Genomic DNA, 18,821 nt, shown 5'->3' with positions numbered 1-18,821 from the left:
GTACTAATTAGCTTTAAACATTGAAACTGGGCCTACCTGTTCTCAAGTTATTGCTGTTTATTATTAAAGACCTTGTTTATGATTTCATTTTTTTTGTATTGTAGAAATACCTGGGATGATGATAGCAGGCCAAATCCAGTCCTGTTCTCTTCTTGCATACTTGTCCTACAGACTTTGAGACTTCACATGTATCATTTTTAAAACAAACAAAAAAAACCCCCAAAACACTAGCACATTTTTAAAATGGGGTAATGAATGTTAAACATTGATACCTACCCTGCTGGCCTCTGGTACCATAATCCGAGTGTAGCTCCCTCATCTAGCGTGAGGATGGAGGAAGATGCCTGAAGTTGCCTGTGTTTGTTCTGAGATGCATCAAATCTGTAATGAACAAGTGTTCATCTCATCTGAGATTGTGCACCTGCACTGCCCTTATGGGACTCCTCCTCATTTTGATAATAATATGCTATGTGAACCAGGTAAAAGTGCTTTGGTCACCTCAATATGCAGATGAGGAGACCCAGCTCTTCACTGTCAAGAGACTCTTAATTACAGCATATTTGCTGACACAGCAGTTTAGTAAAACATAGCTGACTCAAACTCAGTCCCCAGATAAGAGGGGAGAGCTTGAAGTGGAATGAGGAACTTGGAAGAAGTGATTTAAAGGGTGACTTTTTCCCCCTGTGCTGCAAACACCCATTACCAAGATATGAATTAAATGCTTAATATTTACTGTCCTCTTTGAAATCAAGCCTTTGCTTCTAACCATCTGAACAGCATCAGTGGGTAAAAATGTTGACTTTCACCTAAGTAGTGTGAAGCACCTTTGCATGGATCACTGAATTGGTACTCTTCAAAACCACAGTTCACCAACTTCAGCACATTTGCTTCATGTTCTTGAACCTTCCTTAAAGGGTACCTGGATGCTGCAAAAGGTGCAGCAGCATGCAGCAGCTTAACATCTTAGTGGAACAGATTTGTAGGAGTGCATAGGTTACTACTTTCTCTCCTGTGTTAGATCCCAATATAATACCAACTACGAGCCCCCATTTTGGAAGATCTGGATTTGATAAAATGAGGTACACCAAAGTGCCCAGAAATTTCTTTGCAGCAACAGTGATCAACAAAGTTGATCAAATGGCACTGTATGTAATATGTGGTATGACACCCTTCCTTCTTCCCTTTTCAGTTGTTTCCAGTTAATCAAATAATGACATTGTAATGGCTTTGTCTTGCAAGCTAACTTCCAGGATATGTCTGTGAGAAGATGAACAGCTTTGGCAAAGAAAAAGCAGTCAAGTTGTTCTTAGATGAAAAAATTCACTCTTCTGGGAGATCAGCCTAGGGATGAATTATGTATCATGCTTCTGGGCCAACTTTTTAAAAATTATGCTGAAAAAATCTGCACTTGAGTGTTTGTTTTATCTTTTGTTTAATTTTAGACAGTAAGAACTGAACCCCAGATCAGTCCTTGGGGACTGTTGGCTGTCAGGAAGAGGTTTTTTGGCTTTGGCCATTACTCATGCTACTCATAGACATTACAGAAAAAGTCCTGGGTGATGGTAGATGCATTTACTTTAACTATTAAAAAAAAATTAGATCACTCTAAAGTATCATACTTTTGCATAAATCCTTATCTACCTCCATGCAGTCATTCTTTTGGAGCATCATTAGATGATTTGTATGCCATATTTAGTGCACTGGGCTCTTAGAACCCAAAGCAGAGGGTTAGAAATACTACCTCTATAAAGCTAAGTGTACAAGTACAATATTAGTTTTTGTAGATTCAAAAAAATCATGTAGGTTGGAAGGGACCTCTGGAGGTCATGTGGTATTGCTCAAAGCAGGTCCAGTTAGAGCAGAGTGCTCAGCACCTCACCCAGTTGAGTTTGAACATCTCCAAGGATGGAGATTCTGCAACCTCTTCAAGTACCTGCCCCAATAGTTGACAACTCTCATGGTATTAAAAAAATTAAAAAAGAAAAAAAAATTTTTCCTTATATCTAGTTGGAGTTTTCCATGTTCCATCTTATATCTGTTGCATCTCATTACTGTGCACCCTCAGGAAGAGTCCATTTCTGTCTTTGAAGACAGCAGTAGAATCTCACCTTAGCCTTCTCGTAAGGCTGAATAAACCAGCTCACTTACCCATTCCTCATATGGGTGTTCCAGCCTGTTAGCCACTCTGGTAGGCCTTGAATGTACAAAATCCAGGGTTTCATTGTGCCTTGTACTGGGAAACCTAAGGCTGAACACAGTACTCCAGATGTGGTCTCACAAGTGGCAAATGGAGGGGAAGAACCACAGTCCTTGACCTGCTGGCTGCACTCTTGTGAATACAGCCCAGGATGTGGTTGGCTGCCTTTATTGTAAGGGCACACTGCTGGCTCATGTTCACCTTATTGTCCTCCAGGACCCCCAGGTTGTTTTTCTGCGAAACTGCTTTTTAGCCAGCCAGTACCTCTTCTGTATTGCTGCACAGGCTTATTCCAGCCCCCATGCAGGACATTGCATTTTCCTGCATTGATCTTCAAGAGGTTCCATTTTTGCAGCCTGTCTAGACCCTGACTTCTGGCCTATTGACCACTCTCTCTGTTTTTGGTATTGTCCACAAACTTGCTGAGAATATATTTTGTCCCATCAGCCTTATTGGTAATAAAGATGTTAAACAGTACTGATGCCAGTGTAAGTCCCTAAGGAAACAGCAAAGCTTGAAACACCAGTATCTCAGCAGTTGCCTAAAAGTTGGAGTTTTGGACTTACGCTATTTAAAAGGCTGTGCTATGTTCCCTATAAGTTAAGTCACTGAAGTAATATTGGACCGAATTGGGGCCAGTAGTTTCTTCTCAGGAAAAAAAACAAAGGTGAAGCTTAGACTAGTACAAGTCATGTCTGAAAAGGGCAAAACTGCAGCTGCCCACCCATGGAACCAAGAGTGCACGGCAACTGTCTGAAAAGACCATAAGTCAGTGGAAGAGATGCGTACTTTGCCAAAATAGTTCAGATGCTTTCCCCATCCCCTGATCATTACTTCAGTCAGTTGCAGGTTGAACTCACTTTTTCTTTCTCCAGTTTCTGCCTGAGATGCCTTGTATCAGTATTTCTTAAATGGGATAAAATGATGTAAAAACTGAGTAGATTAAACACATTCAGAATATTTTATACTGTCCTTCAGTGATAATTACTTCAGAACATGTGAGTGAGAATAAAATGAGGAAGAGTGTAGTCATCTTGTGCTCTTCAGCAAAAGTGTTATTGCCAGAAAAACATCCTCTGGGATTTCTTTGAGGACAAAAAATCACAAAAGGACAGTCCTGATTACACTGATTACAGTCATAAGATGAATCAGTAACTTGTGATCAATGGTGTTACCAATGGACTAGAGGTCAAATGTGGTCACTGTCAGCTGCCTATTTTTTGTTTCATTGCTGGTCAGACATTCTATAGTGTCAGTATGATGTCTTGCCCCTTGCTATTTCAAGTTGGCAGTTAAAATTCACTGTCACTGAATGAAGGTCAAAACCTCTTTACTTAGAGGTGACTGTTCACTAATTAATAGTTAGATTTGGGCAGCGGAAATCATCTTTCAAGTGAACAAATATTTGCATTGTAAAAAGCGCTGTGTAACTGTAGTAGGTAGCTGTCTTGGAAGTTCCTTAAGCCAATCCCTTCCCTTGCTGTGGCTTTTCAAAAACACAGCTGGAACATGTTGATTATGTGGTGCAAAGCAAATTTACATAGTTGTCTATGCTGTGCTATTATGTTGCATAAGCAGCTGGCTTTATTCTGTGGGTCTTGAGCATTTTGAAAGCAATACATTCTATTTAAAATACATATTCAATGCTTTGTGAAAAAAACACCCAAAACAGTAATATCACTGTCAGAAGACAATTCTTCTGTAGCTGTGTATCCCTCATTGAGGATATATTTTCTCCTTCCTACCCATGGTAGTCCTTCTTTTCATGTTTCTCATGGCCTTAACCTCACATAAAACATCTAGTTTCTCACTCAGTATTTATCAAGTCCTAAATTCCTGTGTCCCCTACCTGTATTCTGCTAAGAGGTAGCTGGTCATGAGTGGTGTGCTCTGATTGATCGTCCAGCTGATGAGCCAGAACAGACCAGGTTGAGCTCAAATTACAGAATTTAAGTGGTACGTACTTTGGTGTTCTGTTCTCCAAGTGGCCCTAGTGTCCATCTGTTGTTGTGCCGTCATTCCCCCCTGGTTTTAGGAACTTGGTATATTGAAGATGCCTGTTAACTGTAGGTTTAATTAGTCAGGTTCTTAAATTATTATGTGGGAAATTTATAGTCGTAGCCAGGAGTTACCTAAAGAATAACAGTAATGTTTTTCACAATAAAATTGAGGGAGTTGACTAACTGTAGGTATGTTTTTGTCAAGATTCTTACTCCTTAAAAAATATATAAATTTTAGCATTAGAAATGGAAAAAAAACCCCTTAGCTTCTAGTTAAAATATGTAGATGTAAGCATATATCTCAATTTCCTGAGAGATTTAATAAACCATACAAATACTGGACTGTAAGAGAATTTATTTTTAGAATGACAGCATATTGTGCATATTGGTTGCACCAGTCCCATCTCTTCTTTAATGTTGTCAACTTTTCATAATAGCAGGGGTTTTCATATATTCAGTGTAATGTTTATTGTATTTGTACCATTTAAGCAGTGTTCAGTATCTTACCTAAGCTTTAAGTTCTGATTACTTTTCCAAAAGATTCCTTCTTTATTTCACCCAGGAGGAGGTTATCCAGGCTTGTTTTGTCTTCTGGTGTGGTCTGCATAAGTTTGCCAGAGAAAGTTGCCTTCTTGTTAGGCAGCTGGCATGGGGTGATATGGAGAGGAAGAAGGATGACCAAGGAGCCAAATTTGTGGTTTTGATTAGTATTCAGTTGTTGGATTTGATCTGATTAGTGTTCAGTTGTTTATTTTTATATGGCTCCCTAATTCTCAGTCAGGTGGTGGTTACAGGAAGAGGTTCACCCAAAATCTGCAAGCTGAAGAGGGCAATAAATGATTCTTGCACACAGAACTGGGATAACCTAGCTTACAAACTCTTTCTACAGAGGAGACTAGTACAGACTTCTCCCTTTTACCCTTCTGTCACTACATACACTTCAGTAAAATGCAAGGGGATTTTGGACTGAAAAGTCCGAAGTCTGAAGGTATCTATGCAGGGATGAAGTGAAGGCTTACATCTCAAATTTTTTGTAACTTCCATTATTTGGCAAGAGCCTTGTTTCACCTCCTTTCATGTTTCAGTCCTTTTAAATGACGAACCAAACCCACGCTTTTCTCTCTCCAGGTCTCCTGCAAGCGCAGAATCTCTTAACGCAACTACCTCAGCAAAGCCAAGCCAACCTCCTGCAGTCTCAGCCAAGCATCACCCTTGCCTCGCAGGTCAGGCTTATTTCTACAGTTCATGAGTTACTTTGAGGGGATTTAAACGATTGCAAGTGAATGGGCCCTTTGTATTAGTTACTGGAGTAGATATTGTTGCTATAATAGTGAGTTCATCTTTCTAGATAGATTCAGTATAGAGCTGAAGTATCAGTAACTTCAGTTTTGTAGTTTCCACTTCATGCATTTAACATTCTAAATTTTTATTTTTAGCTGAAAATTTCTGTGATTGATATCTTGAGTTAATGGCACTAGGGCATCATTTGATTTCTTGTAAGGCTTTCTTGGACAATCTACAAATTTGTGAAGTTCTGAGGAGCAAGGTGTGTGGGCTACCTAAAAATCTCAAAAAGAGGATTATTGACAAGTATCTTTTTTTCTGAAGATAGCAGTGGTAATCTATCTTTATTGTAGCGTAGTTGTGTTGCTCTTATTGCTAAGTCATTGCCAGTCGTATTAGTTACCTTCTGTGAAAGTGAAGAGATTGTTAGAAATGGATTAAAATATTCTGTTAGATATATGTTAAAATATTAAAGCTCTATGATTAAGCTTTCAGACTGTAAGAAAAGCAATTTTAAGGTTGCACGTGCCTGCAAATTTAATTTCGCTTCACTCTGGGTTTTATTGTGTAGTTTAGTTACATGACTGCATGCTGTTTCTCAAATACCATGTAATATCATATGGTATCTTCCTGCCAACTTGGTTACATATAAGAATTTTTTAGTCTGTAATAAGATGCCTGAGTCTATCAGAGTCTTAGAAAACTACATTTTCTATTATATCACCTATAGTATTTTTCATGCACCATGTGGAAAATGGAATTTGTCTCACCTCTAGTTCATACCTCAGTTAGCAGCATGACTCCCTACTAAAGATTATACTTGGATTAAAAAAAAGTATCTAAACTACGAAGAGAAAATAAATTATATAAAGGGGGTGAAGTCAGTAAAGACATATTGCAGTCATTACCTACTATGTTTAATGTAAATTAAAAAATACTAAAAACCTTTACAGTGTGACACGTATATCTGCAATCCTAGAAAGATCATATATGATCACATTATTTCTCAAGTAATGGAATTATAGATCCTGACCTCCCTCTACCATCTGCTGTGCACTGCAAAATACTGCACTAACCCAGGAGAAAAACAACATAAGGAGCTACATAAAGACTCAGCTATATGTAGGCCATTTCTTTTAGAACAGCCGTTTCTGGAGCTTTGCATAGTACTGTAGTGTTGCATAGACTTGAGGCTGTTCTTATTTGCCCTGAAGGAGTCCATAGTTTCAGAACTGGGCATAGGTCATAAAAGCACGAAGTCACCTTTACTTAAGAGCCTCAGCTGAGCTGAATAGAATTTTTAACTAAAGTAAATGATTTGTCTCTGCTTCTCAGTTCATCTATGGCATGTAAGAAGGTAGAGTTATGCACTCAAAACATGTATCCAATGTTCCTGTTACACGTAAAGCCTGAACTGTGCAATACCACATCTTAATATATTTTGTTCACCTGTGAATATTTTCCATGATGCTCAGGTTTTTTTAGATTCTTATTATTGCTGCATAGCAAAATGCTCTGGTATGCCAGTGTTCAGGAATAGCAAACTTTGTGTGGTCTTCCTGGAAAATTAGTCTTTTATATAGAAGAAAAGTGTAACCTAAAAGGAATTATTTTCTGCAGATTGCCTTTGCTTAATTTCTTGTATCACCAGTACATTCATTCTTACTGTTGCAAGTATCAACAGAGGGGTTAGAGGGGGATCTCTTTTTTTCTTACCAGAAGAGTTGAGTCAGTCACAAGAGATGGCATTAGTGGAAACTTGCCATGTTTGCTGCCCCTGTATGTGCTCACTGTTCCAAGATTAAATAGGAGACTTGAATCTTTTGGGCTGATGACAATCTGCCACCTTGCACAAGCAGTAAATTCAATTTTGAAATGATTAAAAGGGGATGAATGCCAAGCTGTCTATAAATGATAGAACTATATCAAGTAAGAGTGTTCAGCCTTCCTTTGAGCAGCTTCTGTAGCAAGCAAAAGTTGTTGGTTATCTGCTGCATTGAACATCTCTTACTTTTCTTTAATTGGTTCTGACAGAGCCTTTAAAAGGCTGTCATACTAATGGAGTTTTCTGGATTGTGATTGCTTGTTCTTGAGAGGAATGTAAATAAATTGGAGGAACTTTCAGATTGCTCAAATGTCAAATTCATTGATCTTTCTCACAGAAACCTCACATACCTTTTCTGAATTTAATTTTTGCTGACTGTTCTTTTAAGTGTGATTTTCATCATTTCCTTGCTCTCGTATCTTAATAGCCAGCAACCCCAACACGCACAATAGCAGCGACCCCCATTCAGCCACTTCCACAGAGCCAGTCAACACCAAAGCGAATCGACACTCCTAGCTTGGAGGAGCCCAGTGACCTTGAGGAGCTTGAGCAGTTTGCCAAGACTTTCAAACAAAGACGGATCAAACTTGGATTCACTCAGGTGAGACTGCGTACCTTAGTGCCAGCCAGTATGGAATCTGAGGTCTCATCTTTCAAGTCTGGAGGGAGACTATAATTCCACCTTTTCCTAGGAGAACCTTCTTAAATAAGGTTATGCTCTGGCCTTTATGTAGGGGATTTCTAAGAAATAACAGAAAAAGCCATACATCCATCTTACTTCCCTGTTGGTTTTAAAGCGTAGCCATTTTCCCAGCAGGTACGTGCATTTACCAGCTCCAGATGTCGTTGCATGTGCGCTATTCATTCTGTAGGATGTAAAATGAATGGGACAAAGCACTTTAAAGCTGCCTTCAGAAGTACAAAGTTCCAAAAATCATACAGCACAATTAGCTGCTCTGTGTGTTTAAAAAGTATGTCACAACTGTGGAGTTGCTTTGGATGTCAAAGGATTTTTCTCCCTCAAGCATATTTTCCTATTAAACATCAATGATTTCTGTATTTAATGCTTTTGCTAAGGTTCCTAAACAAAACCTGAAAAGACTGTCACTTTGAAGTTCCCTCCTTATAGAGGTGAGCTGGAGTTGTGGTTTGTTTTGGTTTGCTTAAAAGCTCAGAAATACCCATAGAGCAGAAGAAAAGTAATCTTGCACATAGTGAAAATGGTTGAATGAGGAGTACAATTAAAAGTACAAAGTGCATTTATATGTTCGTTACTCTGTTGAAAGGAAATGCTTCTTGGATCCAAGAGTCCTTTCCTATTAATATCAAAATGAATTTTTTTCCCCACAAAATTGAAATATCTGTCTAGGTAAACATTTAGTTTTGGCAGGAGTCTGTGGTAAGCATAGGCGTGTTTTTGCTAGAAGAAATAGCATGCAGAAATCAAAGTAGGTCTTTAAAAGTCTGAGCTCAGAGCAGTCAATCCAACATATGTGATTTGTCCCCATCCCTGCCACCCCCCCCCCCACCCCAGAATAAGTAAATCTGCTCTAGCTGAAAGTATGTGCTGAAGTCAGATTTATTTTTCTGGCAAAGTCCTAAATGTTTGAAAAATCAGGGTTCATAATGAAAGTTCCTGGCAGCATCTTAATTATAACTGAAGAACAGAATGTTCTTAGTAAAATGAAGTGCATTTTGCTGGCATGTGTGCCTCCTTCCCTCCCTTCTTTCCACTAGAGGGAGGCACAGAAATACAAGTGATGGACACACACAAAAGCTAGAATAGAGCAGAACAGAGCAGAGTAAAATACAATAGCTTCCCTATAGCCTGACTGAGGAGGTTCATGTAGATCTTTAGTTATTATGTTTAATCTGCCCTGCTGTGAGATGACTATAAAGCCTCAAATAGACTTTTTAAGTTATGGGTTAACCCTTCTTTATTGACCCTGTTGTGAATTTTCATGGTGAGGAAAAATGAACGCAACTGCTCAGGCTTATGTTTCAGTATTTGCTTTTCAGCTTAAAAAAGGGAATCTTGAGAAAGTGATAAAATTGCATTTGATCGTTCCTATCCTACTCTGAGTTTGTATGTGTATAATGAGGCAGTTCTAATAACTTCTACCTAATTGCATAATTGGATGATAATTAGATACCCCCTATTACTTTGGTTTCCTATAGTTGGATAAATAGCCTGCCTTTCAGAGGATAAACAAAATTTATTTCCAGTGATACTGTAAGCTTTTTCAGACTCATGCCACCCCCACCTTTCAAAAATAATTGAAAGATTTAGTTTGCATTGCAGACTAATCACTTACTACATTCTGTCTTGTGAGCAATATAACAGGTTTTGAACTTCAGCAGTTCTGTCTCTTCTCCCACCCTGAAAAGCGGGTGATGGATTTAAATCCTTTTGTGCAATTGTTTTCCTTAGAAATATCTCCATGTTTGACATACAGAGACACAGTAAGCATACTGCATCTTAGCATTATTGCAGGTATGTGACTAATTGGTCAGTACAGATTCAAGCTATGTGAGCGAACATTTTAGACTATGTTATTTCTATTCTGTAAAAGGTATTACCTCTGCTAATCCATCTGAGCTTCTTAACAGTCCAGTACACACAACAATGATGTACTTTAAAATTAGTTTCAGTTCAGTACCAGAGCTTCATTCAACCTACAAAGTAGATCAGATGTGTGCAGTACATTTATCCTCTGTTCCGTCCATCCCTTCAGTGGCCCATCCCAATATATAAAATTCTCATCCCAGTATGTAAATTCCTTTGCCTACAGCTGAAGTGCTGCCACCTTTTGGCATTGAAAACTATTGACCAAGAAATGGTTAACTATTCATTTTAAATCAGATGACAAATGTTAGTAAGAACAACATAAATACCAGAATTAAATTTAGTCGGGGGACTGGAGCAAATTTCATAACTCTTTCCTGCCAAGACATAAATCAACTTATCTCTAAAATGGTTTACATAGCCAAGTTTTCTTCTTCATAAACCCACTAGAGCATCCATGTTACTTCGCTTGGAATGATTTATGAGTTTTAAAATGCATAGAATCCTGGCATATGGGTAGAGGTATAGATGTGAGTTCCCACATGTTTCCTCTGATTGAAGGGCATACAAACCAATTGTTCTGGGCCTCTTCTGGGAAGGAAATTGTTTTCTTTACACAACCTGCACAATTTACTAAGCTTACCAAAGGTTGTTTTCTTCCTCGCTTGGATGTGGCCACTCTGCATGCTATTAGTATACTTGTGTCAAGCTGTGGTTGTGGATCTGACGTAAAAGGAAAGAAAGCAGGCTTTTCGCACAATCCAACTAACCCACTTGCAATTAAACTTGACTAACTATGCTCAAGCTTTTCAGTCTCTTCTTCTAGACTTTTCATTCTTTTTTGTGTTAAAAAAGTGTAAATTAAAGTACTTTAGACCAAATAGCATACTTAAAAAATAATTACATTTTTTCAAAGGGCAGGACCTTCCAGCTTTAAAGCAAAACAAGAAAACATTATGGTGTCTTTAATGGCCACAGTCAAGAATGGATTGATTTTTTTTTTTTTTTAAAGACTTTCCAAGTGTAAACTACATAGAGATGTGTATATGTAGATATTAGGATAAGCAGAATGTCTGATGGCTAGCTAAAACTGAGTTTTGAAAAGCAGTAACAGATGTAAAGAGATGATCATCTGTCTGTAAATCTTCTAGATAGCTTTTTGGCAGATGGGTAATGGTAGTGAAGACTACAGTTAATCATTATTTGAAATGGTTCAACTTCTTGTCCGCTTTGAAATGTGTATCTGTGGGGAGAAGTTTGGTTTGAACCTTAGAAGATACTAAAAGTTCAGATAAGAATATTTTTGCATCTATTTAAATGTGATATATGTTTGTAGATAACTTTTCAAGAGTGTTTTTCTACTAATTTGAGAACATGAATTCACTGCATTTTTGCTTATTTGAACTTTTCTTCTTCGGTGTGAAATATGCAGATACTTAAATATGCTCCTAAAGAGAGCTTGGCCTTTATTTTAAAGAACTAAGAAAAAAATTACAAGTTAATATTCAGTGGAATGTTCTGATCAGTGATAATGCAAAGAAGACAAAGCATCAGGCATTTCATGGAAAGAGTTACATGGTTAAACTGACTGCGGTTTGACATTTCTTTATGATTATTTGCTTTAGAATGAACCTTGGTAGTGCCGAGCAAGTTTCTGTGAAACTGAAATCCCACGCAGCAGTGGAGTCACTAAGAGAACACCAGAATGTGACCAGATTCCTTGCTTTGGAAGTGCCTATGTTAGTGAATCCCTTTTTTCTCTCTCTTTGTCCAGGGTGATGTTGGGCTCGCTATGGGCAAACTCTATGGAAATGACTTCAGCCAAACTACCATCTCTCGCTTTGAAGCCTTGAACCTCAGCTTTAAGAACATGTGCAAGTTAAAGCCACTTCTGGAAAAGTGGCTCAATGATGCAGGTGAATGAGTCTGTGTATTTCTTCACCAGCCTACCAAAATCAGTAGGATTCTGAGAAACCCTGAAAAACTGCTTCGTTTGTGCCCTTATGGTTTTATGAAGCCACCAATCTTTGTAACTGTCCATGGGACGAACAAGGGTGTAGGAATAAGTGTCGATACTTTCCTCTTCATGTGCCCATGCACATTCAAAATCATTCTAATATGAACTTTCAGAATTGTGTTCTGCAGCCAGCTGAATAATTGCATGGGGTGAGGTATAATATGAGTAATGGTTTTCCTCCTTCATGTATGTTAATGCATATAACTTCTAATCCTCTTCTAGCTTTCTTTTTCAGATGTGTAGTAGAGAGAGGGTTGCATGGTTTGTTGTTTCAGTAGGCAGAGCTTATTGCATTCATCTCCTCCCACACCCCTATGTGTGTTCTTTTCATCTCTCTCCAAGAGTCCATTTAAACACTCTCTTTCTCCCCATAGGAAGAGTTTTTTGTGGTTTTGGCTTTGTTTTTTTGTTCCAGAATTATTTTTTCCTGGGAGATAAGTTATTCATTATGCCAATGTTGGTAGTGTTCCTTTTTAGTTTTCTTTTTTTTTCCCACCAGCAAAAGGAGCTTGGATGGTGGTGCTAGGTGTTAGGATAGAAAGTGTTTAAGAGTGCTGTCAGCCAGTTTTTCTTTCAAGTGTACAACTGTACGTAGTATAAAACTGATGGATCTGCTAAACAGATGGCAGGGACGGTGTGTGCCTTCCTATTTTTACCAAAATGAAGAGAGCTTCATGCTGACGCCTACAGTATTCTCTGAAATTTTGAAAGTAATTGGATGCAGTGGTGAAAATTTGTCCTGCATTGAAACAAGGAAGTGTCATTCTGTTGTGCTGACAGGGCTTATCTTTAGGTAATGTAGATGTGTGATAGAGAAAACATAAAGATCTTCACACTGAGTGCTCTAGACCACAGGCCAGTGGTCCCCAAACCTTCCAGCAAAACTGGATCAGTCCAGTGCTGCAAGGAATGTCATAGTTTGCTTCACCCACTAGCCTGAAGAAATACTTGGATCTGTAAAACTAAGTTAAGGACTGCAAACAATGTCAGGGTCCTTCAGAGCCTGGAAGTTAGGAACCAGTCTTTGGCACTGATTCAGTTTCATGTAAATCTTTGGAAGAAAGATTCAGATGACTTTAAAGGCTACTTTTAGGTAAAAGCAGGCAGGAGAAGCATACCGATGATCCCTTCTGTTACGTTACATTGGAGTGTTGGAAAATGTATTGTTACAGAACTCAGCTTGTTCTGCGGGGTTTTCAGGATGGAGCGCATGTTTATGGGTGCCATTACTGGAAAAAAAAAAGCCAATCTAGAAAATAACGAACTGAATGGACTTGCCCATTTGAGCCGACTAGAATGGTCTTAGGCATTGTGAACTTTGACACCTCCTTATCACCCGCAAACCCCACTGCAGTGAGAGATCTCCAGTCATAATTAATCATTTTATTTAATTTCCCTGCTGGAACCTGCCTGTTGTTTATTTTGCACTTTCTGCCTCAAAGTGGGGTCAGGTGTGTTCTCTCTTTGCTCTTCTGTGGAGCAAAAAGATGGGATTAGGCATTGACAGCTAGAGACTTAGTGAGGCTAAGGAGGGGGAGCTGCTAGCTGTGTAGAACTGCATAGCACTGAGTACCTGCTAAGATCTCCAGAGAGAAGAGGTTGAACACTGTGAAGCTGGCTATGAACTTCCTCTTCCTCTCATGTATTGCAGGGTGGGTAAAAGAAATTCAGGCTGCTCGGATTTTTTCATAATTGCCTGTGACTTACAGCTGTGGCTGATGGATAGCAGTTACTGCTTTTTTTCTTTAAACTGTGACTTGCAGTGAATGAGCGTGGGGTGGAATGAGATAAAGGAGACAGAAACTTTGTATAGGTGTTATAAAAGGGATACTGTGGTAGCATACAGGAGCAGACAGCGCCCTCTGGGCTTGTAGCTTTTAAGTTTCAAGTATATGTTGTAATTTACGAGTACAATGATTAATGCGTGTGATCTTCAGAAATCTCTATATTCTGGAAGAGATACAGAGTGGGTTTTAACATACCTCGCACAGGTGAAGAACGCTTGCATTAGACTGCACTGCATTCAAATAAAATCTCCTGATTTGTGTTACTTTCTTTTTTCAGAAAACCTCTCATCTGATTCAACTCTCTCCAGCCCAAGTGCCCTGAATTCTCCAGGGCTGGGGATCGAAGGCTTGAACCGTAGGAGGAAGAAACGCACCAGCATAGAGACCAACATACGTGTGGCCTTAGAGAAGAGTTTCCTGGAGGTCGGTGATCCTATTGCTCTGTTCAGCATATAAAGAAATGGAGAAATTTTGCTTAAGAATCGTGTCTGTTAGAGTGAACCCATTACTGTGCTATTTAGGAAAATGCTTGTACTAAACAAGGTGAATACAAAGGCTGTGCCAAGAAGCACGCATCAATGTCTGCTTCACTTTAAAAAAAAATAAGAACACAAAACCCCTGCACATCAAAAGAAGAAAAAAAGATTGCCCTTTCTGAGGATGGATAAATGGGGTGACAGTGTAAACATACATAATGTAAGGTTTTTAGCTGGCCTTATGTTACTCTTGTTAGGCACTTTGTGCAGCTGTATGGGCAGATAGCCTCTGGAAGTAGCTTGTTCAATCTACCTGTCTTTCATTATAGGTCTAGACAACTTGGGGTTCATTTGGCTATTGCTATAGTCAATCTCTCATATTCCTTTTCAAGAGCTACTGAAAGAAAGATTTCCTTATCAAGGTCTAGAATTCCTTGAAGGATTAAGTCACAAGTCCAGATCCCTTCTCTCAAAAAGAAGCACATGAGCTTAGTCTTCATCACCCGTCTCTGAGGAACACAGCTTACTATTGGTAGAAATGTTCCTGTAACTAGGAAAATGGTGGGCAGAAGTATCTATTATGGGCTATCTCTACTGTACCACTGACCAGATTCTGGATATAAATGGCCCATCCAGATTTCTGCCTAGCAAAGAAGCAGCTATAATGTAAAACTTCAGAAGGTAATTTCACAGCTTTTCAAGTACCGTTTCCTTTTCTCAGAACCAAAAGCCTACCTCGGATGAGATCACCATGATAGCTGACCAGCTAAACATGGAGAAGGAGGTGATCCGCGTTTGGTTCTGTAACCGGCGCCAGAAGGAGAAAAGGATCAACCCACCCAGCAGTGGTGGAACCAGCAGCTCGCCCATCAAAGCAATTTTCCCTTGCCCAACCTCACTGGTAAGAATCAAGAAGCTGTGTTGACAAAGATCACTGGAAGAGATTATTCTACTGTGCTCACTGTGGAAGTTGCACATGCTACACCTTCTTTGTACAGCAGACTTGTTCTCACAATTTTTTTTTTTTTACTGGCATTTTAAATATTCTACTTGCATACTATATAAGAGGGAGAATGCTTACAAATCAGGCACTTAGTTGGGCCTTCAGTTTGTGTGTTTTATTTAGTCAGTTTGTGAGTAAATATTCTGACTAGCAAATTTGCAGTTGGGGTTACTGCTTTGAAATTATTCCAGATAGTAACTCCAGTTTCTATCTGGACTTTCTTGCCCAAACTTCTTTTGTAAAATAATAGTAATAAGAAAACGCTTCGCAGCTCTAACCCTCCCCTCTTATTTTGGCTGCTCTGTTAAGTAGATGAGCAGCAGTAAAATGTATCATTTGGAGACTTAAGTCACACAAATCCAATGATACTGTTGTTGTCACTTTTAGTCAGAAATTATTTATGTAAAAAAAGACATGGAACAAAGGAACAGTTTAGCTAATACTCATGTAATTAATTTCCCACACTTGTATTTGCCTCAGGTAAACACAAACTTCATGAAAATAAGAGTAACAAAACACATGCATCAAGGTTCCTTCAGCTCCTTTGCTACCAATGTCCATGGAGGTCTGTTTTCATAAATAGAAACAGTAGCTATTAGATTTCATAGTAGCTATGCTAATAGGAATGTGGTGGAATTTATGTAGCCTGTAGCTGTCCTTTTGTAGTATTTATTCCACCCTCATCACTGTAGTAGCTAATATCTTCCAGTACTTCATTAAACCATTAATTTTGGTGGTGTCATTCTTTCCCCTCATCCTTGTCTCAGGATGTGTGCATGCAACCTTTTGTTTCAGGGGAAGGGATGTGTTAAGTGTAGTTGGTCATCTTTTTTTTTATTATTATTATTATTATCATCATCATCATTATTTTTCCCAATTGGAAAGCAACGTTGCGTGCCTTGCTACCAAAGCAGAACATAGTGAGATTATGATTATGACAGTGTGTTTTAGTAACCGTGCAAGTTTTCTCAGACTGCAACTTAAGAAAGCTTTCCTACATAAATTTCCCTTTTATCACAAACTGCCATGGTATGTAAGAATTTGAGGTGTTAACCACAGTCCTCATTTTTTCAGTGATGTTTCACTAAGTATTTTCACTTATTGTAAGCTTCTCTTAAGACTGTGTATCCACTCAAATGGATGTTCCAGCCCTGCTGCCCCTAGCCATCACTATGTGCTTTGGTCATTCCTTGTGTCAGCTCTGGAGATTATGTGTCCATAGGATGAGTGGGCTTAGTTTACTAGCTTGACTGCAAATTAACAGTGTGAAGAACAATGATGACTTTTCAGTAGGGCTGGATAACCAATCTGACTTGTAGCCTGGCTGCACAAGTGCTCTGAATACTGCTCTGAAGCAGTATTGGAGGGGAATGCTCCTTTTGATGGCAGCCTGCTTTTGCATTGGATTAAGTTAGTCATTGTAACTGTGGGGTTAGCTGTATTAATTCTAGGTCATTCACTGCCCTGAAATATGGATTGTGACCTTGGCCTTAACTGTTCAGTGGACAGGTGACAGATACGATGCCTGGGCTGCATTTGTGGGAAGTGTGCTATGTATCTAGCCCTTCTTTATTTCATACGCTATTTGACATGGGCAGAAAGCTTTTAAATCTGCCCCAGTTGCCCCAATGTTGTATAAAATGCATGAAGCATTTGACTTCCTATAAGAGGATATGCAGCATGAGAGAGATTTCTCTGATAATAAACTTGAGAGGGGACAGGAAGAAGGTTTTAGCCTATATCCTTGGCTATGTTCTCTTGGGCAATTCTAAAGGATTCTTTTCTCTCATTGATGTATAACAGCCTTCAAGTATTATACTGTTGGACACCATTTCTTGTCCATAAAAAGTCCTTTCTCTCCTTACGTTTCATTTTTGCTCATAAGCTAGTTCTTCCAGCCTTAAATCTTTGGTGTTTTTTATCTGTAATGTCTTCAGTTTATTGTAGCTTTCTTGTAATAAGCTGTCCACAAGTAAAATTAGCTAATGCCATTTGAATGTTTTAAAATTCAGCAATCCTTCCTCTGGCACAAGGAAGCTTATCAAAGTAGAGCTTATAGTTAATTTGAGTAAAAGTGAAATGCTGTTCTTTTTATCCCTGTGAACGCATTACCCTAAATACCTTCGGTAATGCTGGGGCATTTAAATAATTTTATCAGAGAAAGAGATTTGGATCTGAAAAGATGTTCAAACAAGAAAAAAAATGCAGAAATACTATATTTTGTAACTCTTTCTGTAAGAGTGACTATTAAAACAAGGTGCTGTCTTTGGAGGGAGGCAGAGAGGGAGGGCTAACTTGCAGTCCTGAGACATTATGGATGCAATGGATGTATCGCCCTTCAAATACTCAATGATTAAGAATAGAAATATTGCTCGTAATTAGAGCAGGTACTATGGTTGGTTCACTGAATGATAAAGTAATGGAATTACAAAAAAGTTAGTTTATATGCGATGTTTTCCCTGATAACTTCCTCAGATGAGGATGGGAAGAAAGAAATCCAAGTCTGTAGGTAACTGTTTTTGTCATTTTAACAGTTGAGCAGTTGTATTCTCTTTTTGACCTCCAGGTGGCAACCACGCCAAGCCTTGTGACTAGCAGTGCAGCTACAACCCTGACTGTCAATCCTGTGCTCCCTCTGACCAGTCCTGCTGTAACTAGTCTGTCAGTCACAGGTAAGGGCTGATTTCCCTTGCCCCGACGTTAACCTATACCATTTTCCCCTTTTAAGCTCTTCAAAAGGTCATTCAGTATTGGTCACACTGGTATCCCAGGACATTCTTGTTATTGTCCCATTCTTGTCATTACTCCACTAGGAAGCGTCAGTCTTTATGACCATTCAGTTGACTCTTCTGGGGATAAAATCACAGGTGATCTGGAATGAAATATGTTATATTCCTTTGCTAGCTTCTAGATTCTAGAGCTCCTCAGCCTCCTCTTGGAAATGTCATTTCATTATAGTCTGAGTTTCTCATTTAGACTCTTGGTGCTTCTTGGTCCTACAGAAATGTGTGTTTGTCTCCTTTTCAGTTGGATGTGCAGTTCAGTTCAGGTGGGTAGTGGTTTCTGTTCAGTCATATCTGTGTTTTGTACCGATCTGACCAGAATCAATCTTCTAGGCACAACAGAAACCACCTCCAACAACACGGCAACAGTGATTTCAACAGCACCTCCAGCTTCTTCAGCAGTGACATCACCCTCCCTGAGTCCTTCCCCTTCTGCCTCAGCCTCCACCTCAGAGGCATCCAGTGCCAGTGAGACCAGCACAACACAGACAACCTCCACTCCCTTGTCCTCCCCTCTTGGGACCAGCCAGGTGATGGTAACGGCATCAGGGTTGCAAACAGCGGCAGCAGCCGCCTTACAAGGAGCTGCACAGTTGCCTGCAAATGCAAGTCTTGCTGCCATGGCTGCTGCAGCAGGACTAAACCCAGGCTTGATGGCATCCTCACAGTTTGCAGCTGGGTAAGGATGAATTTTTCACACCCTTTTAGATGAGGTGACAGAAGAGGGAAGGAGAATGTTTGGGTTGAATTGTATGGGCTTTTATGTATTGCTATTTTCTGGTAGCTAACTTTGTGATTCTAGTGTCATTTATCTCAAATTCTGAAGGTTTACTTATAGAGGGCAATTGGTCATTCCCATCAATGTACACAAATGTTTTCATTT

The 18,821-nt window shown here is 39.2% G+C and overlaps 1 protein-coding gene across 7 annotated transcripts in view; it reads left to right on the top strand.

The window, feature by feature from the left end:
- POU2F1 (POU class 2 homeobox 1) overlaps positions 1-18,821 on the top strand; it is a 113,463-nt gene that overhangs the window by 86,069 nt on the left and 8,573 nt on the right. For all 7 annotated transcript variants that reach the window (XM_075713415.1, XM_075713411.1, XM_075713416.1 and 4 more), the window contains 7 exons: positions 5,326-5,420; positions 7,734-7,907; positions 11,647-11,788; positions 13,954-14,099; positions 14,874-15,053; positions 17,722-17,827; positions 18,272-18,617. In XM_075713415.1, coding sequence (XP_075569530.1) covers positions 5,326-5,420; positions 7,734-7,907; positions 11,647-11,788; positions 13,954-14,099; positions 14,874-15,053; positions 17,722-17,827; positions 18,272-18,617 — 1,189 coding nt within the window. The remainder of the gene's footprint in view (positions 1-5,325; positions 5,421-7,733; positions 7,908-11,646; positions 11,789-13,953; positions 14,100-14,873; positions 15,054-17,721; positions 17,828-18,271; positions 18,618-18,821) is intronic.

This window comes from Pelecanus crispus, chromosome 1 (assembly GCF_030463565.1).
Source record: "Pelecanus crispus isolate bPelCri1 chromosome 1, bPelCri1.pri, whole genome shotgun sequence".
NCBI classification, from domain to species: Eukaryota; Metazoa; Chordata; class Aves; order Pelecaniformes; family Pelecanidae; genus Pelecanus; species Pelecanus crispus.
This window is presented reverse-complemented; position numbering and strand designations above follow the sequence as displayed.